Source organism: Neopelma chrysocephalum, unplaced genomic scaffold (assembly GCF_003984885.1).
Source record: "Neopelma chrysocephalum unplaced genomic scaffold, ASM398488v2 Primary Assembly neopelma1_25, whole genome shotgun sequence".
Classification (NCBI taxonomy): domain Eukaryota; kingdom Metazoa; phylum Chordata; class Aves; order Passeriformes; family Pipridae; genus Neopelma; species Neopelma chrysocephalum.
In genome coordinates this window covers 27,360,995-27,386,825 of record NW_020897694.1, presented here as the reverse complement: position 1 = coordinate 27,386,825, position 25,831 = coordinate 27,360,995, and the positions used below count along the sequence as shown (strand labels likewise).

The 25,831-nt window shown below is 38.8% G+C and overlaps 1 protein-coding gene across 4 annotated transcripts in view; it reads left to right on the top strand.

Annotated features, from left to right (window-relative positions):
* NALCN (sodium leak channel, non-selective) overlaps positions 1 to 25,831 on the top strand; it is a 232,806-nt gene that overhangs the window by 64,095 nt on the left and 142,880 nt on the right. For all 4 annotated transcript variants that reach the window (XM_027674690.1, XM_027674688.1, XM_027674689.1 and 1 more), the window contains 3 exons: positions 11,722 to 11,864; positions 11,985 to 12,089; positions 14,730 to 14,816. In XM_027674690.1, the coding sequence (XP_027530491.1) occupies positions 11,722 to 11,864; positions 11,985 to 12,089; positions 14,730 to 14,816 (335 nt within the window). The remainder of the gene's footprint in view (positions 1 to 11,721; positions 11,865 to 11,984; positions 12,090 to 14,729; positions 14,817 to 25,831) is intronic.

Sequence of the window (25,831 nt, the reverse complement as noted above, 5' to 3'; positions counted from 1 at the left end):
CCAACTATATCCAGCTATCTGAACAACAGCTCACATGGCTAACTTTGGGCAGTGTGATTTTAAAATTGTGATCATAATTTTCTCCTCTAAAATATTACAGAAATGTGTTAGCAGAGATTCCAAGTAAGGATCGAGATTTGTTTCTTGTTCTGAAAAATATGGGGACATAATATAACAACACAAAATTTCTACCCAAGCCATAGTAGGACTTGTAGACACATTACTGAGGATAACAACATGTTTATAATGTCCAGCAGTAACTTATGTTACTTATGTATGCTTTTAGGGGTGCCTTTGACTTCAGTGAAGGGAGTGGATAGACTTCCAAAGTTGGGTTGTTTTAAAATTGAAGAGTAGACAAAGAGGTAATCACTGTGAAGTAAATGGCATGCAGAACATCAACCCTAAATTTATAGATAGCACTTTTTTGCACCTTCAGATCTAAAAGTTCTGATTTCATTTCACTCACTGAAAATTATTTTCTTATGGAAAATGAGGTCTGTATAGCTCATGCTTTGATAAAAAATTGCTAGGAGTAGATCTGATCTATATTTCTTGAGAAACTACTTCACCAAGCAATGCCAAAACTTTTTTTTCATGCACAGTCCTTTTTTTTTCAAACCACATGTTCATGTGTCTCAGTACAAAATGCCGCATTTTCTACTTTAGCAAAAAACTTTAAGAAAAAATATGTTCAATATCATAGATCTATAAGGAATTAATGCAGATTTGAGTCAAAGCACAGAGTTGACACACACCTACACAAAGAATAAACATCTTTGCAGGTAAACTTAATGCTGAGAAAAAAAGAAAAAGACCTATCTAAGGGGAAAAAAATAATCATTGATTTGGCAGAGAGAAATCCAGGAAATTTCTGTTGTGGGTGTGTGGAACTATTTTCAGTAGTTCATAAAGATCAGAAAGGATTTCTGAAGAAGGAGGTAATATTGAAAACAATGTTCAAACAGAGTGTATTAAAACTCTGGACATTCTCTCTCCCAAGAAATACCTGGCAGTTTATACAGTTTATACAGTTTTTCTTGCCAAAGGTTTTGATTTTCATCTCTAATAAACCTGCCAGCTGCTTAGTCTATTAGTGCTAGGCTTCCAAGAATTCTTTTGATAACCAGTGGATCTCTGGTCATGCAAACACTTTCTTTAAGGCAGTTAAGAGTAAAAGGAGTCAGATGTTACAAGAATAGGTTTTCATTTCAATTCAATCTTTTGTTTTCAGAAGGAAAGAAAAAAAATTGTTGTATATTTTTTCTGACATCTGTGTATGGTTTTTATTAAAAAAATACCAGGTTCTTTCTCTTTTTACACCCAACTCTTTTGAAATCACAAATCTTTAAGATAGTCACATGTTAGACATTGGTTGTGTTGCTGTTTGAGGGGAGTCTCAGAGTCTCTAACTTAATACAGCCATCTCTGAAACAGAATTAAAAATATGCTTATCTAACAAAGATACTGTGGGGTTCAGCACACTAAACCACTTCTCTGTGTCTCTGCACTCCCTCTAACTGCACGAATGAGGCTAGTGGGCAAACTTCTCCCTCACATCAACAAAGTAGGTAAATTATTTTACTGCATGTAAAAGGCACGAGGGAGTCCTTATTTCATTAATAGCTAAACAAGTCATTGAGTGAGTGTCATTTGGGTTTTCTTGTAACAGTCAATCATAGAGCTCCTTTCTCCAATTTAGGAAGAGAAGATATTGTCTCTTCAGTTTGACTAGTCTCTTAAGATGCATTTGACACCGTATATTTACACCTGTTATTCAGATGTTTGGAGGCTAATGAGATTTCTAACATGTATCTTTTTATAATGTCTCCTTCACCAGCTTTACTGTCTAGTCTTTTTCTGACAGAAATGCATTGATCTAAATGCTGTTACTGTCTTATTTCCATTCACTGAATACTCAGCAGGTCTTGTTAGGTGAGATTTTCTGCTGTTGTCCTTTGGTGAAACTTTTATACATGAAAGAATATAGTCTTGTTCAGATATGCACTATAGTGGAGCAAATCAAATTAGGATTCTTTGGGGAGGGATTTTTAAAAGCATCTTATTTAAGATGACAGCATTTTTACAACTGATTATGGTAAAATCTCATGCAAATGCTTTTGAAAATTTTATCCATTCAAGAGAAAGGGGTTGATCTCTTCATTTTAAGAGAGAGAGTACATCCTCGGAGAAGTGCCTACAATGCAGAGGAACCAAATGAAACTGAAATAGAGCTTTAGGGCCAAGCAGTAGCTTTGGTTGTCTAGGTTCACTTAAATGCTTGTTTCTCCTACCCTGTGGTAAAAAGAATAAATAAACATAGCCTTCATAATTATATACTGTGGAATTTCCTCCTTCAGTACCTCCCTGTCTACCAGAGTACCTAGCCTGCTGTTACTCATTGTCAGACTGGCCAATCATTTTGCACACACAGTCACCAGCTTGGGTTTTGTGGAGTGAATTTCAAGCTCTCTTTGGTCCTCTCCTTCTCTTAAATCTATGCTGAGGGTGAGGAGGTTCTTCACTTTGTTACATATTTGTGCCGTAGAGTTTTCTTAATTGCTGATTGTTTGGACTGTTTGAAACTTCAGGATGAAGGGAATGTATTACAACCTGGAAATGAGGAAATACATTGTTGTGAAGGACCAATAAAATTCACTGTTATGGGTACTTGCAAGATCTTTTTTAGCAGTTTCTGGACATCATAATCTTTTCTTTATGGACTATGCTAGTCTGTTTTTCCTTAAGGTTTTTTGTCTTGAACTTCTCTGGTTTTTCAGAGAAATACCACTCTGGAAATGCTCTATTCATGTCAGGCAATTTCTTGTAATCCATATTTCCCAAATATGCATACGGTTTTAGGTTCTTTCTGCGTCTCCAGGTTTTCCAGGTTTTCATCTGTTCGGCTTCTACTTCTTTTCCTGTAGTGCATTTTTATTGCCTCCACACAATTTCATGCTTTTGAGATAGTTGCTACTAGCTGACCAAACTCAAGACTTGATGAAATGATGTCTCATGGTAAAGCTTAGAGTTGTTCTACTTATTTAACTCTACTTTTGAGTAAAGTATTGTCATGTTTGAACCCCAACAGGCAACTAAACACCACAGAGCTGCTCCCTTGTTTCCTGTCCCCTGTGGGATGGGGGAGAGAATTGGAAGGGTAAAAGTAAGATAATTCCTGGGTTGAGAAAAGAGAAAAATGACCAGTTGACCGATGCCTAGCCAGTTCCCAAGCAACAGCCCCCAACCAGCTTTTCCCCCAAATTTATATGCTGAGAATAATGCCATATCAAATGGGATATCCCCGTGGTCTGTTGGAATCAGCTGTCCTGGCTATGTCCCTTCCCAACTCCTTGTGTACCCCACGCCTGTTCACTGATGGGGCATAATGAGATCAGAAAAGATCTTGACCTAGGGAAAGCATTGCACAGCAGCAATTAAAACATCAGGGTGTTATCAACATTATTCTCATCCTAAATCCAAACCACAGCACTGTACCAGCTACTAGGAAGAAAACTAACTCCATCCCAGCCAAAACCAGATCAAGTATCATAATGGTCACTTAGATACGGAAATGTTACTATGTGAATATGTTCTATGGTTTCATTGTTTCATAATTCTTTCAAAGCAAATCTTAAAAAGCAGATATATTTTTTATCAATTAAGCAAATTAGTTGATACTATGATCCATGCTAGCTTTACTGTTTCATGACTGTACTTAAAATGAATTAGATTGCTCTGTGACTTGTGAAAGCTCAAGCAAGAAGTGAATGGTTTTGATTAATAATGTATGAAAGTCAGTGCTGAATTTACATGCCTTGCGTCAAGGAAGATTTGCATACTTTTTTTACTCTTTAACAAAGGAATCCATCACTACCTTGTCCTTAATAGTCATTCCCAGCATTTAATATATGGCTGAATGACAATCCAAATACATAGTATCTGTACTAAGAAATTGTCTTTAATTTGTCTTTTTAATATGGCAACCCTTAAAATGTTTATTAAATTTTAGATGTAACCATTTTTGGGAATTTCTAAATTTTAATTTCTAGACTGTCACTTTTACTGTATAGTTTTAAAGGCAGCTACATACATAATGTATTTTAAAAGAAGTAACACTCCTATAAAAAGATGGTTCATTTTCAAAGGAATAAGTTAGTAAGTTATAGAGTTTCTTCCATTGAACATTTTTTATGTTACATGGTTTTGTCATAACATTTACTGTAACAGTCATTTACTCTACTATGACTGTACTTTAAATCAGAGGCATTTCTTTGGAAAGGCTGAGGTGGTAAAAGGCCCATCTTCACAGTGTTTGTCACTCTTTAAACCAGGGTATAGGGATTTCTGTATTCTTGGTTTCTAGATCTGGAAAAGGAGTATTATTACGGTTTGATAAGGACAAGCACAGCTATGGTAGTGTCCTACTTCCAGGCTTCAGCCTGAAGCTCTCCCCATTCTGTTGAGGATGAGAGCCCAGAGATCTGAGTTTTTTAAGTTGTATCCTTAAATTTACTCTCTCCTAGAGGTAGGAGTGTTGACTGTGATGGAGAGCTTCCAGGTAGCTGTGTGTGAGGTGTGAACAATTCACAGTTCAGCATTTCCTTTATTCTCATCAACTGCCAGTAAATTTTGTAAAGTTGCCACACACACAAAAGTGATTATAAGAGAGGCAGTATATTAGCCCTACTAGCTGTGTAATTGCCAAAAGAAAAAAGCAGACAGTATTTCAGCACATAAAGCCAGCTTATGAGCTCTGCTGACATTTTGGATCCCTATTTGCTGAGTTATTTGTGAACATATAGCTAAGGAATACTTTAATTAAAAAAGTATTAAAGCAGATATAAATGCTAGTCTGGCTAAATATCCATAAACAAGTACAGATAGAGTCACTTTGAAGAATGTTCCTCTTTGTTTACACCTTGGGCTTGTTCACAGATGTAAACCAGATTCCTCTTTTTAAAGCATAAAATATTACATCAGGGAGCTCAAGCACTATCACACATAAGACATTAATGGTACAATTAAGCATGGACTGCCATGCTCCTATTTACCCTGTGCAGTCACTACATATGCCAGCATTGCTACATTCATATCAGTAAGCTGACTCTTCTCAATATTAAACAAGTTTTTAAAATACTTCCAAACAGTGCAGCTAAGTCCATAATTTTTTTTCTAGAAGTTGACTGACTTCCTATCTGTTACTAAGTCTGTAGATCAGATTGATCCTAGCACTTGTATTTGCAATGTTTCTTTATCTCCTTTTTGGTGCTTTTATGTCTACAATCTCTGTTTATAGTCTTTTCTCGTATGTAAAAGACTGAGAAAAGTTGTATCCTTAACCTTTTTTTAAGGAAACAGATTTCCAAAATGAAGGTTTGGTAAGACATTACTACTGTATGATGAAGTCACTACACTTAACAAGGGTTAAAAGACTGTGTTCAGAATGGCAGTGCATTTTTTCTGCAGTTGTAAATCAATCTTTTCCACAGCTCAGTGAAAGATAGCACTGGGGATTGAGGTTTCAACAGAGGAGCAGAGCATTGGCATGTTTTCGCTTTCTTCTTTTCTTCCTCGTTTCTTCTGGCTGGCAAACTGGCTGGTGGCAGTCAGTTTGGGAGAGTAAATTAGATCACTCACTCAGATGCAAGCAAGAAGCAACCCCCTGTGAAGCCATTCTGAATTTGATCTTTTTGTTGATTTCAGTCCTGTCTGCCAGCTGCTTCCCAGAAGCGTTAACAACTTTGTCCTTGCATTTCTGGGCAATTTTTGTTCCCATCTAGTTTCACCAAAGCAATAGTGTAAGACAGCTGGAAAACCCTGACTGCATGCAGTGTTTTACAAATACCTTGATAGTGAAAGACGACGTACATTAAAAGCTGACTGCTCACTTGGAAAATCCATGCCCTGCAGAAACATTCAGCCTTGTGAATTTATGAGTGAAAGTGAGCAGGGATAGAAACAGGCATGATAACATTTCTGTAGCTAAGCGAGAGGTCACTGCTTTATGGACAGATCACTCACAGAACCATGTTAAGGAAGACTGTCTTTCAGTATGCAGCACAACAGAGTGAAATTAGACAGCAGCACCTGCCAGAAGGCGGCTTAGTTTTGCCGGCAAATAGGAAAATCAATCCTTTTGCTCGCGCACCGGGAGGTTGTCACAGCCTGCGCTCTGCGGGGTGGGCGCTCCGCCGCTGCCTGATGTTCCAGATGTGCTCGAGGTGCACGACCACCATCTAGCGGCTGCTCTATAGTAAGGGTAAGGAGCATGTCACTGCCTGGCATGGGAGGCATTTCATGGCTGACAGTAGGTAATGTTTTAAGCTTTTAAGAACAACGCATGCATTTTTACTTGCCTGAGTGATTCCTGATTAAACAGGATTAAACTTTCTTTTTTTTTTTTTTTTACATTAAGTGGCCCTCCTGTAAATTTTCTTTCTCTGCAGCTTCACAGTATTCACAAGAAAGGTAGTCAATAAACATAAACTACATAAACTACACATGCGGAAATTGCTGAAGTTAAAGCATATCTAAGGCTAGTTTTAAGTTTTCGCTTCTCACTTGGAAAGCTAGAAATCACATAGCACAAAGATGCTAATTAATAAGAGGCAATTCCTCGACACCATATATTCTCTTCCTCAAGAAGAGATTCAAGATGGGATTTTGAATCAAGAAACAAGAAGGCAACACTGAGTTAGGAGGAATGGGTTCTGTTTCCAGATTCAGTTAATTTTTTGCGTATGACCTTTTAGATCTGCTCCTTTAATTCTGACATTATAAAGCTACAGCATTATTCAGTGCACTCCCTTTTTCATTATGTCCATTTGCAGAATGAGTTGATTATAGAAAGAAATGATTTCACAGAGCATGGGGGTGTCACACAGTCACAGAAACAAGCAGAAAATCCTATGTGTTTACAAAATATGCATAAATATAAATACAGTGTGTAAAATAGCATCCCTGCATAATGATACTATTGTTCTGCCAACGAGTCCTTTCTTAAAAATAAATACCTTCTATATTCATTAGTTATTTAAAAGATAGGGTTTTGTCAGGATAGGTTTCTTTACTCCCCATGGGAAATCATTACCTATGTCCTCTAGTTCTTTTAATTTTTTTTTTTCTGATACTCTATTCATCTGTATAGCATGGAAGAGCCAGGTTACCAGCTTCCTGATTAGACATGGAAACCACTAGAATTTTCTTTTATTATAATGATTTAGGTGTTAAAGCAATTACTTCAACCATGCCCCTTCAGGCTAATGCTCCCATCTTCTAAATCTGAGAAAAACATATACTGAAGAAGACTGCATTTTGTTGCTGAATGCCCATATGCCTAAATGTGCAATAAGAGTACAGGTACAGTTTGTCTGCTGTCTTTTCTTCTACACAGTATGAAGCTAAGGGAAAATGTCATATAAATTGATCAAGATTCAATCTCTTTTCCAGTACTTCACTGAATCTTTCATTTCCTGAACTTTTTTTTCTTTTCTTTTTGATAGTGACCATTTACAGTTGTAAAACATTTCCAAAGGTAGAACTGTTTATTGCTTGGATAAAAGCAGTCTTTTGAGATTGATACACATTATGATATCGATTTACTTAATTTTAATCTCTATTGAGAAGTGTTTTCCTTCCTTTTTATGATTAACTGTCTTCATGATTAAAGGAATTGTTTTATTGTTACATCAAAATGTGGAATTTATTAGACAAGTTCAAACAAAAGCACTGAAACACAACAATTTCAAAGCCTGTTACTTTATTTTACCTCTTTTGTCATCAGAAAGTTCCTGATAAATTAACCAAGGTTTAGCCATCTACTGAAACAAATGGGAAAGTTATCATAAATATTTGCTAGATATTTTTCTTTACTAAGATCTAACAATATTTTAGATGCAGATGTTGAAATCCTACTCTCAAATGCTGCAAATTGCCCATGCCAACATGCCTAAACTGATGAGCAGTGTCATAACAACCATGTGTTTAACTCTCTTCATGATTCAAAGCCTTTTTATGGCTGAAATGTCTCACTGATGTCTGTAGTTATATTGCATGAATCATGATCTGATTGTTGAGGACATCGACAAGAGGTTTTGAAGTAACAGGGCCTGTTGCAGATTGAATAGCCAGGCTCTGCAGGTTTTCAAGCCCTTGTGCCCTGTGACACCCATGTTCCTGCTGTTATACAAACTACAGAGTATGTAATAGAGAATATGCTCTCATCTGCCCTAACCATGGGACTCCTAGCACTATGCTGTCATTACTTAAACCCTTTGAACTAGTAGAAGAAGGCACAATGTCACCGATTGAATACTGACATCTGTGGAAAAGGAGAAATTTGCCATTTGATATGAGGTACCTATGTTAGGTTTTGTACATGGCAGCATCCCCATGTTTGATTTTCTGGGTTGTATCCCACCATCACTTAAAATTTTGATACTTTCTCTCCCTCCATATGGCTTTGAACATGTTGAGAAAAACAGAGCATGTTGCTGTGAGAGTATTTTAATAACTTACTCGTTGGCTTCAGGAAGATGTAGTCAGATATTAAATAAATAATCAGAAAAAATGGAATCGGTTGCTGATTGTCTTTAATTGTAACTTTTGGAAGAGCAAAACATGCAGTAAGGCAGATGTTAACTAAGAATTACTCTTCTTTTTGAAAGGAAAACATTTCATGGTGTTGAATCTCTTAGTGGCATACTTTATTCTGTATCCAGTTGAAAGAATATTTACAGAGATAGTTAACAGCATGGTTCCTGGCATCAGTAATGAAAGCTTTATCATTTTCTAGTCACATATGTTAAGGAAGAATGTATATTCATTAGAGTGATTGCTTTCTAATAGCCTTAAGAACACTTCTACCAGTCACGCTAAATATGTTTTTACTTTAGTGTCACAGATGAACACATATTATTTTAATTGGGCTAATTGTGCATTTTTGTCCATTCACAGTATTGCTTTACTGTGGCAGATGGCCCAGTGATGTGTTATAAATACTTTGCATGACATCCCCTCTATTTTACTGATCTTCACTGTGACTTTCCCATTGGTAATGACTAATGACAGTTTCCTAGCCAGCAACTTTTAATAGATTCCATTTTTTTCTTTAATCTTGACCTGTCCTCAACAGCACTGTTTTGTTCAATAATTTAATCAGTTCAGCAACAGTATATTATTAGACAATTGAACCATTACTTTTTGAATTTTTGAAATGCAAAATACCCATGAAGTAATCACTGATGAATATTTCAGTATTGATAGAGACCACTCTCTCTTCTGAAGAAATGGAAACGGGTTTGCTATCTATGCTTGAATGCTTTTCCTTTCCTTTTATTTTTATTTCTCTTCCTTAGTACTGAGAGCCTATGCAGTAAATAGGAAGGAATCAAATAACTAGAAAAATTAACAGAAAGGATTAACAGTTTTGCCTACCCACCATGCCCATCTCAACCATTTAACACCAACATATCAAAGAATTGAGTTTATACAGAAAAAATTCCATTCATCCCTGCCTCCTCTTATCAGTGAAGATTTATCTGCAAAAGGGACACCCTGAGGCAAAACCGCTTCCAGGTTCATCCCATTTGTATTAGCAGACTAGGATGTAGATGCTGCAAAATCAATAGGGGCTCCTTATAGGTTGGTGTGATTTTTTGGGAAACTCATGGACTCTGAAATTTCTAGCCAGAACCACTCCTTTCTCTGTGAAGAGGATCAGATAGTCAGCTTTCTATCTTTATGTTGCTAGCAGCTGCTATGTTTTGCTAAGGGCAGTGCTCCTCACGCTCGCTCTCTTTTATCCGAGACATTTCATGAAATGAAGCAGTAGTTAAGCAGAGCGAGCGGGTGGCTGTAGGACAATTCTGTGATTTCACAGCAGTTTGTGAGATTTCACAGTTTAATTTCACAGTTTAATTGTGTTTCTTCTCTGAACAAAAAAATTACTTCAAACAAGAATGCCTAACAAGCCCTAACCAGTCTGTATTTTGAAGCTTTCATTGCAGAGATAAGGAGGAAGGACAAACTGGCTGAAGCCTATTATCACTCAGACATTAGGTTGAGTTTGGACCCAAAGTTTAAAATTAGTAACTTTATAGCTTTTAACCAAAAGTGGTTTCATAGAATCATAGAATCAGCTGGGTTGGAAGGGACCTCCGAGATCATCAAGTCTAACCCTTGATCCACTACCACCATGGTTACTAGACCATGGCACTAAGTGCCACATACAGTGTCATCTTAAAAACCTCCAGGGATGGAGAATCCACCACTTCCCTGGGAAGCCCATTCCAATGCCTGATTACCCTCTCTGTAAAGAATTTCTTCCTAATATCTAACCTAAACCTCTCCTGGCAGAGCTTAAGACCATGTCCTCTTGTCTTACTGATAGTTGCCTGGGAGAAGAGACCAACCTCCACCTGGTTACAACCTCCTTTCAGGTAGCTGTAGAGAGTGATGAGGTCTCCCCTGAGCCTCCTCTTCTCCAGGCTGAACAACCCCAGTTCCCTCAACCTCTCCTCACAGGACTTGTGCTCAAGTCCCTTCACCAGCCTCGTTGCTCTTCTCTCGACCTGCTCCAGCACCTCAATATCCTTCCTGAACTGAGGGGCCCAGAACCGGACACAGTACTCGAGGTGTGGCCTCACCAGCACTGAGTACAGGGGAAGAATCACTTCCCTGGACCTGTTGGCCACACTGTTCCTGATACAGGCCAGGACGCCATTGGCCTTCTTGGCCACCCGGGTACACTGCTGGCTCATGTTCAGCTTCCTGTCAATCCAAACTCCCAGGTCCTTTTCTGTCTGACTGCTCTCCAGCCACTCTGTCCCCACTCTGTAGTGCTGCATGGGGTTGTTGTGGCCAGAGTGCAGGACCTGGCACCTGGCCTTGTTGAACCTCATCCTGTTGGAATCAGCCCAACTCTCCAACCTGTCCAGGTCCCTCTGCAGAGCCCTCCTGCCTCCCAGCAGATTAACACTCCCTCCCCAACTTGGTGTCATCTGCAAATTTGCTGATGGTGAACTCAATCCCCTCATCTAAGTCATCAGTAAAGATATTAAATAGAACTAGGCCCAACACTGATCCCTGGGGGACACCACTAGTTTCTGCACACATAAGCCTCTCATAACTTTCCTTTCGTCTTCTCTCCCCCACCACAGAGTGATATAGGAAGTTCAACCTAAAAATGCTTTTTTAAGGCAACACATGTATGTTAATGCAGCTACCCACCTGAATTTCAAAACTATTCAGCAGTTTGCTTGTAGGTGCTTAACTGTGCTTGCTAGCATCAGGCAGCCTCTTGGTATATTGATGCTTACTCAGTGTTGCTGCTATTAATAGTGATTTCTTTCACCTACTGAATGTCGATCCTGAGAGTTTTAATTAAATCTGCCTTTTCTCAGAGAAGCTGCTGAAGTCACATGATGGGACAAATTCTGCCTTTTGCATACTGCCAGTGAATCCATCTGAGGGATTATGCATGTAGGTCCAGTAAGAGAAGGGAGTCAGTCTGGTCTGTTACAAAACCAATTCATATTCAGTTGCAAAAAGAAAGAAATGTGGAAATGCAGAAGAAAAACTTCTCTTTGAATGAGGAGAGGAGAGCTGACACCCTTTAGAAAAAAAGGAAAATAGAATGGTTAAAAGTTTATTGTTTGCTGGTACTAAAAACTTTCAGGGAGACTTAATGCCAAACGTTTTATTTTTTCCCTCTGACAGGCACAAGCATATTTACTGTTTATGAAGCTGCTTCTCAGGAAGGCTGGGTGTTCCTCATGTACCGAGCAATCGACAGCTTTCCCCGATGGCGTTCATATTTCTATTTCATCACCTTAATTTTCTTTCTGGCCTGGCTTGTTAAGGTACTTAAAAATATGTCTTTTTAAAACAGTTTGAAATGTAGATCATATTAGAATTAATATCTTCTCTTTTCTGCTTGCTGAGCTGTTATGTCAGCCATTCTTTCTTGTTCTGGTTTTCAGAATGTTTTCATTGCAGTCATCATTGAAACGTTTGCAGAAATTAGAGTGCAGTTCCAGCAGATGTGGGGGTCCAGGAGCAGCACTACTTCAACTGCTACAACCCAGGTGAAGCACTTGAGATGCTGAGATTCTCTGTGGATTTGATTTGGTTTAGTTTATGAATTAATAATAAGCAAAAAATTACTGTTACATATGATATATTTGACTTTGCATGTTACTACCTACATTCTAAAGTTGATATATGAATTTTCATATAAAATTTAATTCTATTATCCATATCCATGTAAATTGCATTATCCAAGTAGTCTTTTTAAAAAAAGAATTATAGAGAAGACTGTAATGTGGTTCCTTACATGGGGAGGTATGCTATGGCTGTGTTTGTATTTTCTTTTAATAGAGTAGGATAATAGTTTTATATCATGTCATTGGTTGGTTTGAAATTAGGGTTGCTATTGAATATCACTTTCTGTGCTAAGGAATAAGAGCTGCAATTGCAAAGTTGTAGCTGGAAGAAGAGAGGTCAGAGGGTAGCTGAAGCGTTTGCAGAAGTTGGTCAGGGAACTGAGAAGGGTGTATTGAGACCAGGGAGGAAGTGAGGTGTTGGGGCAATGAAAGAGCCATGCTAATAGTTGGGGAAGTCACAGAAAGTGAGACCCTGAACAGAGATAATGAGTAAGAAGAAGCCATGATAGGAAGGGTGCTACATGTGGGCTGCGTAGTGGGAAAGACCCAGTATGAAAAATGAGAGCTAATGGGCTGAGATTTAGATTCTCTCACTCATTATTTTAACAATCAGATTGTGTGTTCTGAATGTACAAAACACAAAGCTTTTCCAGGCTAATGCAGTTTGCCGTCTCTAAGAGGAACCAGTGCAAAAAAGCTGCCTGCAAAAAGCTCTTAGGAGGACAGATGTGAGAAATATGCCCATGAGGGAATTTTTTCTAACTATGTAGCTAGAGATTATTTATTTTCTTAAACCAGAGGATTTAAATTTTCAAAATTATTTATTAAATATTTTCTGATGTTCCTTTGGTTATATCTGTAATCCATATGTAAGTCTAGTCCTTTTCTGCCTGCTGCTACATTTTTGCCTCAAATAGACTTCATGGCAATAATTTCTAATCTATATATGTCTTTGTCAAAGCAGACTTTGTGATACCAATTTAGAATCTGAAAAAAAGCACTTTTCTACAGTACACCTGCCTAGCCTGAGGAACTTTGCTCATTTCCTCTCTGATAAGACAAATTCCTGAGCCATATAGGCTTAACCAACATACTCTGAACTAGAAGCTGAAACAGAGAGATCAACGTAGGGAAACACAAGTAGCAGCTAACATTAGGGAATTTCAAATACCCTACTGCAGACAGCCAAATGGTTGCTTTGTTCCTTGAGTCACTGATGTAATGGCACATAAAGGGAGCCCAGCTCATCATATTGCAAAAACAATTTATCTTTTTCTGTTTTAAGAAGGGCAGAAAATTTCTTGCAGGATTTCTTAATCAAAGCACCAGATGAAAGTTAAAACCCTTGCTTGTTTTGTGCATGAAATAACCTTGAGAAAATGCAACAATATCTTACTTCATTTGCCCACTTCATAAATAATTGAGCTGTTCCCCAAACGTATTCCTGTAGGAAAGAAAATGAGTGTCCAAGCGTCAAAGTCTAGGAAGGGATCTCGGACATTCTTGTAAAGCACTGCACATTAAAGCATGGTACAAAGAGGAGTAAGTAGGAGCTGATCTTAGTTGGCAACTCTTCCTAGTGCAGAGATGCTAAATAAGGACTCAGAAGCGTTACAACCATGTTTTTGTGACACTGTCCCCACTCTAATGAGCAATTCTTTCAGGATGACTTTTAAGTTTCAACCGTGTTCCTGTGACTGTGTTCTTGAGGTGACTTGAGTGCTGGGTGTCAAGGAAAAGGTGGGAGTGAGACGAGGACTTTGCCACACTTTATTATATAGTATAAGCAGGTGGCAATTAAAAATGCTAAAGCCATTCATTTTCTTTCAAGGACATTTTAAAGGACAGTGTTAATCACTTTCAGACATGGTTTCTGACTGTTCCTTATGTCCAGCAATCTGCATCTTTTTGTGTCCTAATTTCTGAGAAAAAAAAAAGTCAGAATACCCACACCTATGCTTCCAGACGTTATTGGTAAAATGTGAATACCGCTGTGGTCAAGAGAGCCTTTTCCATTGACATCATTAGAACCTGGAAATATTCAGCTACTTACAGGAATTATAAGCTCTGGGAAACAATACAGAAGGACTGTACAGCTACTCTTGATATGCATCAGTGCAACAAAAATAAAGTGGTCCTTGGAGTAAAATAATTTTTCCAGTAAAAAAGACAAGGTTGTCTGCTGTTGCCAAATACACCATGAAACTTATTTGTGTGGTCACAATGTGTTTGTGTTTCCTCAGGGATAAGCTTACCATTGTAAGGAATTTATTCTGAACAGGTACCACCATCTAATGACACTGATCAGAGATTAATTGAATCAGTTTCTACATTAGGACTAATAGGGACACATTGTATTTGATGTTATCTGAGTAAAATTCAGACTCTATTAATGTTGGAAAAAGCACGTTACTTTTTTTTCTGTAGCAGTGAGAACCATTTCTCTCTTATTTTAAACTAGCTATAATCAAAACATATGGTTATCCTTAAGGCGAATGTATTAGATTTCACATGTATTTATTGGCACGTAAAACATTTCTGACAACAGTCTTCCCTTTCAAGATGTTTCATGAAGATGCTGCTGGAGGTTGGCAGCTTGTGGCTGTTGATGTGAATAAACCACAAGGCAGAGCTCCTGCATGTCTACAGGTATGACATTGCTTTTTAATAAATCAATATGTGTAACCAGCACCACTCAAATGTTGCCATACAGAGACTGCAGTGAGAAATAGCTACAATAGTTTTAGTCATAATTTTTTTTTAAATTCATTGGTTTCTGCAGTGTAGACTTGTTCTTGAAAATCACAAATCAACAAAAAGAGATCTACCACACGCAAAGGGAGAAGATTAGAAAAATCCATTCCTTGCAAAGGCTCTGTTTTGTGTGCTCATGAGAGAAAGATTTAAGATTTTCAAGTATAAAATAAAATAATTAATCATCTTTTATCGCTCAGAATTTATATACAAATGGTTTCCATTCCTAGGGTATTCACAACAGAAATGCTTGTTTATTAAATGCAAAATACAATGACACATGCCAAGAAGCATGACTAATCATAATAAACACAGAAGGACCTAATTTCTCTTGTTTAATTGTGAAAATAGGCTCACAGAATAAGGGGGAAGATGGATGTAGGTATTAAGCCATACAGTGTTTGAAACTTCCACATTTAATATTCTTACTTGGATATAAGTGAGTTTGTAAAACTCTATCCTCAATGTTTAAATAAACTACTACTAAGTAATTTTTTTATAAATCCATTTTTAGTACAGAACACTGACTGTACAGCAGCTCAAATTTTTATTTGCAAGTTAAATAATATCATTTCAGGATAAGCAAACTAGCTTCAGAGTGGAAAGCCAAATCTACTACAGCAATCTGATAGCATGGTATTTTCCGGCAGATTTGGTTACGTTTGGTTTAATGTGTCAGCTAAAATACACACCCTTCTTGGCAGCATGTACATTGCTGAACTCTAAGCTGGCAAGCCACTTCAATCTCCTATAAAAGCTGTTCATTCTCAAATATCTTTGCTTGGCCAAACCACTGCCATATATTTGATTATAGCATATGTCTTAATGGATAATTCCTTTTCCCAAATGTAATTCTTGATTTTGACAGCAACAGGAACATCATTTGTGGTGTTCTCAAGTAACAGTCTTATGTGTGTGGATAAAATGTAGCTGAACTCACGGTGAGAAAAATTCCATATGAAAGTTTAGATGCCATCTGAGTTACCTGGACTGCCTTTGTCCATAGTATTGCATTTTTGCCTTCCCTCTTAAAAGCCTTTGTAACCAATTCAAAATTTAGCTCCACAGGACCACTAATACAAGTTATGTGATGTTTCTGACTGAGAGCTAAAGTCACAGACTACACAGGTAACTTGCAAAACACATTTTTTACAGGCTGCCCAGGGAGGTGTCCCTCTCTGGAGACACTGCAAACCCACCTGGATGTGTTACTGTCTCCTGCTCCAGGTGACTCTGACTTGACAGGGGATGTTGGACTAGAGGATCTCCAGAGGTCCCGTTCTAACCCTAACAGTCCTGTGATTCTTTGATTTTATGAGGATGTTCTACTACCTTTGGCTTGTATGTATATTAGTGTAATAATTTCACAGGAAAAATTAATGCACAACTTTCTTTTTTTCCTGGAGCTCACGTAAGTGCAGAACTATGTTCATACTCTTATCCATGCAGTAGCCTGTCTGTCTCTGTCCCAAATGTTTCGTGGTTCCATTTTCTGTGTGACAGTGAATCAGAAGTACTGAAGGGCAGGGTCTGATAGTCTCATTTTTCTCTCCTCCCAGCTTGGTAGTAATGCAAACCTGTGCTCTCTGTGAGAATGAGGGGATTCTCTGGATATACTTGGTAAAGTCTACTTGAAATGGGATAGGAAAACATTCCCTGTCCTCTGGTTGCTCTTTACTTTGCATGTATCAAATGACAAACCTCAAAGCTATTTAAAATTTAAGAATTCTTCACAAATTTACATCTTAAAATGGTAGATTAACATCTGTGACAGCACGTGCAGCATCTTTGTAGGTGCTGCCAGATTGAGAAGTAAACATTTAAGGGCAGAGCTGCTATTCAGGCAGAAGTAGGGAGGCCTAGAGTAAAGACCAGCAGGGACATTAGGTTAAATTCACTGAGGACAGGCTGTACTTCAGGAGGAACCCACTGTGGCAACACAAGATGGGTCTGGGCTTTGCTGGAAAGGCCCTGTGAGTCTTTGTAGAAAGCATGCTGAACAGGAGCCAGTGGCCTTCCCTGACAGCAGAGGTGGTCAACAGGATCCTGGGCCATTGTGTGGAAGGAATCCAGATACCATGTCTGGTTTTGGCCCCCCCCAGTACAATATAAGTACTGACAAGCTGGTGCAAGTTCAACAGAGGGGCTCCAAGATAGTTGGGAGGCTTACTGTTTTTCAGATCCCTTTCAGCAAAAAACAGTGAATTAAAGTATGCAAAAAATGTATATGGGCAAAATATGTTTGATTCTCCAGTTTTATGAGATTAGCTTTTTATTTCATAACAGAAAAAGGCAGTGGTTCTAACCACTCACATTTACACTTTATTTGCCCTGTCCTCTCCTTCCTCCAGTTAAATGAACTTCAATCATTTCTGCTGTCTGAATTCATAACTTCTTTTAATAACATAAACTGAAGTGGCTGCCAGTTTACATTATCAGATGAGACAGGGAACTGAGATGTCCCAGGAGGAAACTCACTGCCTCTTCAGTTGCAACTGCTACTGTGGCTAAAGCTGCTAGAGTTGGCTAGATGTTGGAGTTTCTGCCCCTTTACTCCATTCCCTTTCACCCTTTCTTCCCATATGCTATGTACAAGTAGAAATTAATGGGAGTCTCTTTATTTTTAATTTTCATAATGGCCAGCATTTACGATCTTCCCATATTCAACTGAGGATAGCAAGATTGGATGGGGCTGGACTATATTGTGCAGATTCTTCTGTCACCAACATGTTTAATTTGTCTGCAGAGCCTTCCATTTCTCCTCATTTTTTTCACTGCTTTTGCTTCACCAAAACTAACTGTTTGCTTTTACATTACGCTTTTCATACTCTGGTTGTTTTTCAGTACTTTTCGGTACCAAGTGCACCACTGAATTATCCAAGCTTCTGTTAACCAATGCAGTTTCTAGGCTTTCTAAATGAGAACAGGGCATAGAAAAAAAAGAAGTAATTTTTTATTTTTTTTTAACTGCAGCCTCAGAAGTTTAGGATTTGGAATCAATTAATCTAATTAATTTAATAATAAATTCATGTAATATACTCAAATAATAAACTCATTCAAATCAAAACTTAATTTTAGCCAACTGAAAGAGAAGATGTTTCTGTCACTGTAAGAGAGGATCTCAGTTAATTGGAAGAAATACATATGCATATAATTTAATGAAAGCCACTGTAGGTAAGAAGAGAATAGGATTGAGTAAGTTCACCTTCTGCTTTTGATTCCAAAGTTACACTAAAGGGCAAATTAGTACATAAATAGACTACCACACTTTTCTTGTTCACCAATAATTACTTTCCATGAAAGAGAAAACCCACTTATGCTGTTTTCTGTTACTCCTGCAGTGAAAATCCCTAAGTACTGTTTTGTCTCATTTATCTCTCTCTCATTCAATATATCCATTATGAAACTGCTAAACCACTCAATTCCTGCTTCTCTGGCCATGTCTCCTCCACCCTCCATATGTTTTATGTCTTTTGATATTGCTTTTCATCTTTTTGTCTCATCTTTAAGTTTCTCTAGAGTTTTGTCATTATACAGAATTCTTTAACAAACTGAGATAATAATACATAGCATGAAGGGCTAACTTTTTTTTTATGCAAAAAGATATGCTTAAATTTCTGACATTAATCATATGTTCAAAAGCGCTGTAGTCATAATAATGTCATTACTTGCTCAGATCATAGCTTTGTGACCTTCTATTTCTTCCCTAGGTGGAGCACGTATGATTAAAAGTGAATATAGTATTTTTAATCAGTTGAAGATTTTACTATCAGAGTATGAGTGCACATACAGTTTGTAAGGGACTGCTTCCGTTCATGCTGACACATCACACACAGCATTCTGAAGCTTTTTCTAAACATCATTGAATCTCTGGCTATGCATTTCATTTTTGCCCAAACTATACATTTTTGCACGTGAACAGGGAATTGTTGTCTAGCTTATTGTTTCCCACAGGAGCCATAGTTCCATATTTTCTCTGTTCATTATAAAACTATGCATTGAGAAAACTGCAGATGTCATTATTTGGTGTTAATAATAACAACCACAGTTTCACGGAAGATACGAGCTTAATCTCCCCAGTTCAGCTTTAAGTGAGTATGTGTACTTTAAGGAACAAGTGATAAAAACATTAGCAACCTCTCAAATTAATAGGAAAAGAAAACTAAAAAACATGATGTGCCTTTAAAAGCATAAATTCATGCTCAAAGAGTTTTTAAAAGGATTTTTCCTGGAACCTGGTGCTCAGTTTTTCTTTATTAGTGAACTGAAGCTTCCTGCTGGGCTTGTAGGAGTAACTCACGGTAGGCAGAATGTTCTAGCACACTACAGTGTGTTAAAGTAATATCAACAACAGCAAAATAATATGGCAATGTGGAAGCCTCAGCATGCATTCATGCCAAATGGTTCATGTTGAAATGGAAAACACAAAGATTATTTTTCAGTAAGAAAAGAAAATCAATATTTTAAATCAATGCCAGTCATAGGGAACAGTGAGAACAAGTAACAAAAGACCACAAAGCACCTTTGGGAACACTCAAAAGAAAAATGCAATAAGTATAAAACCATTATACCAAAATAAAAGCTTCTTTGCCCTACATGAGGACGGATTTGCAAGACATAATCAGAAACCATAGTGACACTAATTTTTCGTGTTGCCACTTCCAACCACTTATAAAAAATTAAAGAAAACTTAGTTAGGTGACCAAGTTAAAGTTCTTTGAAAATACCATATTAGTGGCCATCTTTCTTGCCCACTTGTCATGGTTTAGTCTTATTTACTTTTAACTGCTATGCTGCTGTATGCAAGAGTCCCTTGCAGATCCCAGATCTGTACGTGCATCCTAGTTCTGATCTGCCTATACGCCGTGCGCCCAGAGGATAGGCAGGTGGGCTCTTGGGAGAGACGAGAGGGGGTTCCTTGGCAAGCTCAGTGTCACTCACCTACCCAGCAGTTTAGGCATACCAAGACATACTACACACTAGGTGGGATTCTGAAACTGCTTTGTAATCCTTTGCAGATCAGCTGTGGCTAACCTTATTTGTTTTACCTAATTGAGCAGTTTGGTGCAAAACCCACATGTTTGTGTGAGAAAAAGCGAGTTAGAAAGGCTCTGCACAGAACCTATACGGTATCTCTGCCTGAATTGTTGTTTGCTCAGATATAACACCAGACCTGCATTGCTTCACGTGCCATTGCAATGTTCTACCTAGGCTAGCAAGGCCTGCCAGGCTGAGACCCTGACCTGGTCTGAGGGAGTAAGCATGGTTGTACAAAGGCCAAACTAGTAAAACCCAACAGATCCAGCTAGTCCATGTAAAATGGTTGTAGCTGGAAGTAGCTGGACTCAATGATCCTTGTGGGTTCCTTCCAACTCAAGATATTCTATGGTTCTAAGTGTCTTTCAAAACACGTGTGAGAGAGGGTTTTATGTTACACACCACAGTTATCACATTATTCTTTCCTCCACCACTCCCCACTTTAGACAGCTGGATATATCTGTTTGCCCAGCTTAGATAGCACAGGCCCTATCTTGTTGGAGTGCCTCTCAAGTAGTTAGTTAGTAGGTTTAGACACCACAGTAGACAAATCTCAGAGGGATACGTTTTTCCACATAAGGAATGTGAACTACAGCAAGAAACCTATAAAGTCTACAGGAAATTTGTGCTTAGCCAATAAATCAGATGCAGATCTTCAGGGTCCTTCTTCATTCCATTAGCCACTAGGATATTTCCTCTCCCAATGTACAATATAGTTTGTTAAGGAAGTAAGTTCTAAATAACTCAATACACTAAATAAGTGGAGTTTCTCCAAAGGATGGGCCCAGACTCATGCAACTGTAGAAACAGAACTTTTAATAATGTTCCCTTTCATATTTGGAGCAGTAATATTTATGGAGCCCAGAGAGGAATTAATAAAACCACACTTAGTGCAAATTTTAATTAAAATTATACAGAGCAATGGAGACTCTTGACTACCTTTTCCTAAGAACTCCATCTTTCACAGGATATTGAATGACAATATACTTGAGTAAGAAAGGTCAGAAGAGTGCATATTAATTGCATGTGTCCTAAAGGCAGGATATATATTCTCCAATCTGATTAACTCTTTCCTAGATTCAGACTTATGCACCATGTTCCTAAGGAACAAAATTTACTCAAACCCTTTGCAAATAACTACTTTATCTCTCACTAGAGACTTAATGCATAAAGAATGCCTTTAATATGTTGCAAAAGATTTAAATGCATGAATTTTGTAGGAAGTCTACTTTTATTTTACTTTGATAGAACTGAAACAATAATGCATGGTCGGATGAATAAAGGTGTCTGTGTTTATTTAGACTTTGAGATTTTGCCTTCTTCGAGCAGTATTTTGGTCAATATTTAATATTTAATAAGCTTAAAGCCTATGTGGAGGGCTATCTCAATAAAATAATACTTTAACGCATCACTTTCCTTTTGATTGCTTTCCTTGGATTGATGTCTAGCAACGTCATAGATTACTGGAAACTCTGCAGTGCTCATAAAACTAACAGATAAACAGTACATTTGCCATGTCTTAAAAATTGGCTAGTACCAGAAATAGGCGTATATATATCATCCTTCTCTGAGCTCCTGGATACCCATTTATGCCCTTGTTATCTGTCTTGCACTCCATCAGTAATTCATTTGGGGACTTTCTGAAGTGGACGTTAAATTTAGGTCATTATATTTAGTGTCTGTTGATGGATTTATCACGTATTAACCTGTCTAACCTTTTTTTTTTTTTAGCGCATTTATCGTTTTGGCTTCCAGAACACCTCGTAGGAACAAGTTACATAAAGTAACAATGCAGCATTTTAATTGATTACAATTGCATATTAATTTGCTCATTTTCCTGAGATTACTCAGAAATAACGCAAAACAATGTAAAGATTGTTCATTCTAATTTTGAGACAGGTGCTCATTTTCAATAAAATAAAGAATTTGAGGCAACAAAACTTTACAGTCAGGATCACAGGGTGTTGTAACATGAAAACAAGAGGAGAGCAGACAGGAGTGTCTGAGGACTATAAACAACCACCCATGGGAGATGGTTGCTTTTTGTTTGTGCTTGTGTATCCAAATAGAACTACCAGTGCCAAGGAAACATCAGAAAGGGAAATAGACTTTCACTATCACTAAGGATCGTTATAAAAGACATTGGTGTGTTTGGTGACAAGGCTGTCATTTTTAAGATAACTTTCAAATAGGTAACATTGTGGCATTAGCAAATAATAATTAACTTAATGATTATTAGATTCCTATTGTATTTTTTTCTATGCTTCTATTTCTCTGCTATTGTATACAGGCATCTAAAAGAAAAGCAATTTCAAGGGGATTCAGGACTGCATGCATATTGCCAGTCTGCAAGGCATACAGCCTCCTTCCCTCTCTCCCTCCTTCCTGTCTTTCTTACCTGCCTGCCTTTTCCTTTATAACCATTATAACAAACCACATATGTAACAAGTTAGAGACATAGTTTTTTTATGTCCATAGTTACTTCTCCATAGTTTTCCATTTACTTGCTGAACTGTCTGTTCTTGTTCATTACAATCAAAGTAAATTACTGGCCAGAGTTGTAGCAATGTAGCTACAGAAACTAAACAAAAAATAAAGGAAACATTATTGATCTCATTGTTTTGCATTTGATCAAATAGAACATGACTTCCTGTGGCAGTTTGAGCCACATTAGAAATCCAAAATCCAATTTCCAGGCTTCCCCACCCCTTCCCACAATTTATCCCAACCCCAAAGAGAGAACTTTCAGGCCAGAGGCTTCTATAGGGGCAAGGGGAAGTATTTACATTTATTTTACACAAATAAATACTATACAAACTAAAGGTAACTATATATATATATTATTACACTTCTATCAGTCCTTTTAAGCCCCTCCCTTTAACTTTAGTCCAGGAGAAGCCTTCCAAGGCTGATAAGTAACGCAGTCTCTCTCTTGTGGGAGTGTTCGGGGCCCCTGAACACTCCCTACCAACCTTCAGCTGTTTGCTTCAGTCTTTTCTCCTCACGAAGTCCAAGAAGGTAGTTCTGAGTCCTTTCTCCTTGATTCTGTGCCATCTCTGTTGCATGGTTCTCTCTCTCTCTCTCGGTCTCATACCTTGGTTCGCTGCTGCTGTAGCTTATCACAGTAGGCGTTGGAATCTTCATTCTTCCAAGTTTTCGGCTGCCCCCGGTCAAAACCTCGGCAGGGCAACTCCTGAGCCCTTTGGCCCGTCTCCAATTCTTGCCTGGGATTCTTCTCCCTGGCAATCAAGCCTCCTCCGGCCCATCTCTTGGCTCAGCTTCAATACTAAGCCTTGCATCCACTCCCACTTAAACGGTGAGAGGGAAAAACAGCCCCCTTCTGCAGCTTGGCTGCAAATGGGGGGGGGGAACAAGAGGGCCTGGCCTCAAGACCTGTCTCTCTCTCCTCGCTTACCAGTTGTTTTGTGAGTCACGTCCCTCACACTCACTCACTCCAATGCTGTCTCTAACTCTGGCCTAGGCAGAGCTGGGGGGCCACAGGGCTCCCAGAGGGAGGAAGGAAGGAGGCCAGCCACCCCCTGGCCTTCTCCACCTACATGCAGCAGACACCAACAGAAGATATGCCAACAGCTTCCAGTGCTGTGTATATATATGATTTTTTAGCAGAAGCGAACAAGATGAGTGGTGATTGGCCCTCCAGGGAACACTGCCCTGGCACCCAATCACCTCTGAGCCCCCGACTCTCAGGGGGGGCCAGTCTCAAACCATGACACTTCCTCAGTTTGAGCATGTAATTTTCCTGCAGACCTAAAATATTGGAATCACATCAAAAAGACAAAATGGATAGGTGTTTAACTATGATTAAACTTATAAAAGGGTAGTTGCTTTCCTTGGCAATAGTCCTTATTAGAAGACAGCCTCCCGCAGCAGAAAACTGGGTCACATCAGACCCTTGGCATCAACTTGGGAAATTTAGGATCAAGTACCTGAATTTCTCTGAGGAAGTAGATTTTCAAAAATCTTTGTATGTCAGAATTATATCATAGAATCATTGAGTTCTTAAGGTTGGAAAAGACCTCTAAGATCATAAAGTCCAACCATTAACCCAGCACTGCCATGTTCGCCTGTAAACCATGTTGCTCAGTGCCACATCCACAGGTTTTCCTGAACACTTTCAGGGATGATGATTCTACCAGTCCCCTGGGCAGCCTGTTCCAATGCCTGACAACCCTTTCTGTGAAGAATTTTTTCCTTATATCCAATCTAAACCTCCCCTGGCAGAACTTGAAGCCATTTCTTCTCATCCTGTCACTTGGGAGAAGAGGCCAACCCCCACCTCATTACAACCTCCTTTCAGGTAGTTTTACAGGGTGATAAGGCCCCTCTGAGCCTCCTCTTCTCGAGGCTAAACAATCCTGGTACCCTTAACCACTCATAAGACGTCATGCTTCAGTAGTTCAATGTCTTTCTTGTCATGATGGGTCCAAAACTGAACACAGAATTTGAGGTGTTCACCAGTCACCTGTGCCAAGTACAGGGGGATGATCATCGCCCTGTCTTGCCGGCAACACTATTTCTGATATTAACCAGGATATCATTGGCCTGCTTGGCCACCTGGACACACTGCTGGCTCATGGTTAGTGACTGGCAAACAACACTAGCAGATCCTTTTCCTCTGGGCAGCTTTACAGCTACTCTGTCCCAGCCTGCAGCGCTGCATGAGATTGCTGTGACCCAAGGGCAGGACTTGTTGAACTTCATACCATTGGCCTCGGCCCATCAATCCATCCTATCCAGATCCCTCTGCAGAGCCTTCCTACACTCCAGCAGATCAACACTCACATACAGCTTGGTGTCCTCTGTGAACTGATTGAGTGCGCTCAAACCCCTTGTCTAGATCATTGATAAAGATATTAAACAGGACTGACCCCAGTACTGAGCCCTGGGGAGCACCGCTCATGACCAGACAACAGCTGGATGTAACTCCATTCACTACCACTCTTTGGGCTTGGCCATCCAGCCAGAAGCATTGGCTGACACAGTTAGTCAAAATCTCTGAAATTCTCCTTGGTTTTTGACAAGCTGAAAGTAGAACCTCTTGTGTAGCCCCTGATTTTCAAATGCGTTCACAGAAAACCTGCTCCACAAGTAATACATTTTACATAAGGAATTTTTATAAGTCTTGACCTTCTTTTGTACAGCCCTGTACAGTTGTGTTGGGACTGGCTGAGATGGAGGTAATTTTTCCCATAGCAGTCCTTGTAGTGCTGTGCTTTTTTAGGAGGGTGTTGGTAACACACCAGTGCTTTGGCTATTGTTGAGCATTGCTCACACAGCATCAGCACTGTCTCTCCAACATTCTCCCCTTGCCAGTAGGCTGAGTGTGGGCAAGGTCTTGAGAGGGGACACAGCCAGGACAGCTGAACCCAGATGACCAAAGGGATATTTCATATCATATTCATTTCATTCATATCATATGATGTCTGCTCAGATATAAAAGCTAGGAGAAAGGAGAGGACACACACACATTTGTTATTACAACATGTTGTCTTCTAGAGCAACTGCTGTGCATGCTGAAGCCCTGCTTCCCAGGAAGTATCTGTACTTCACCTGCTGATGGGAAGTAGAGAATAAACCTTTTGTATTCCTGTGCTTCCACATGCTGCCTTTGCTTTTGCTTTATTAAACTGCTTTAATCTTGACCAACAAATTTTTTCCATCTTTTCCCCAAGCCCTTCCAGCTGAGGAGAGAAGTGATAGAGTAGCTCAGTGGGAACCTGGTATTCAGGCAGGGTCAACCCGCCACAACAGTTTACTCATTAGGCAGTGACATTCAGTTCTTACAACATCATGGCCAAATTAATAAGCTAAAAATCTCCTACAATAAAAACACACAAGTTGTTTTAATACTT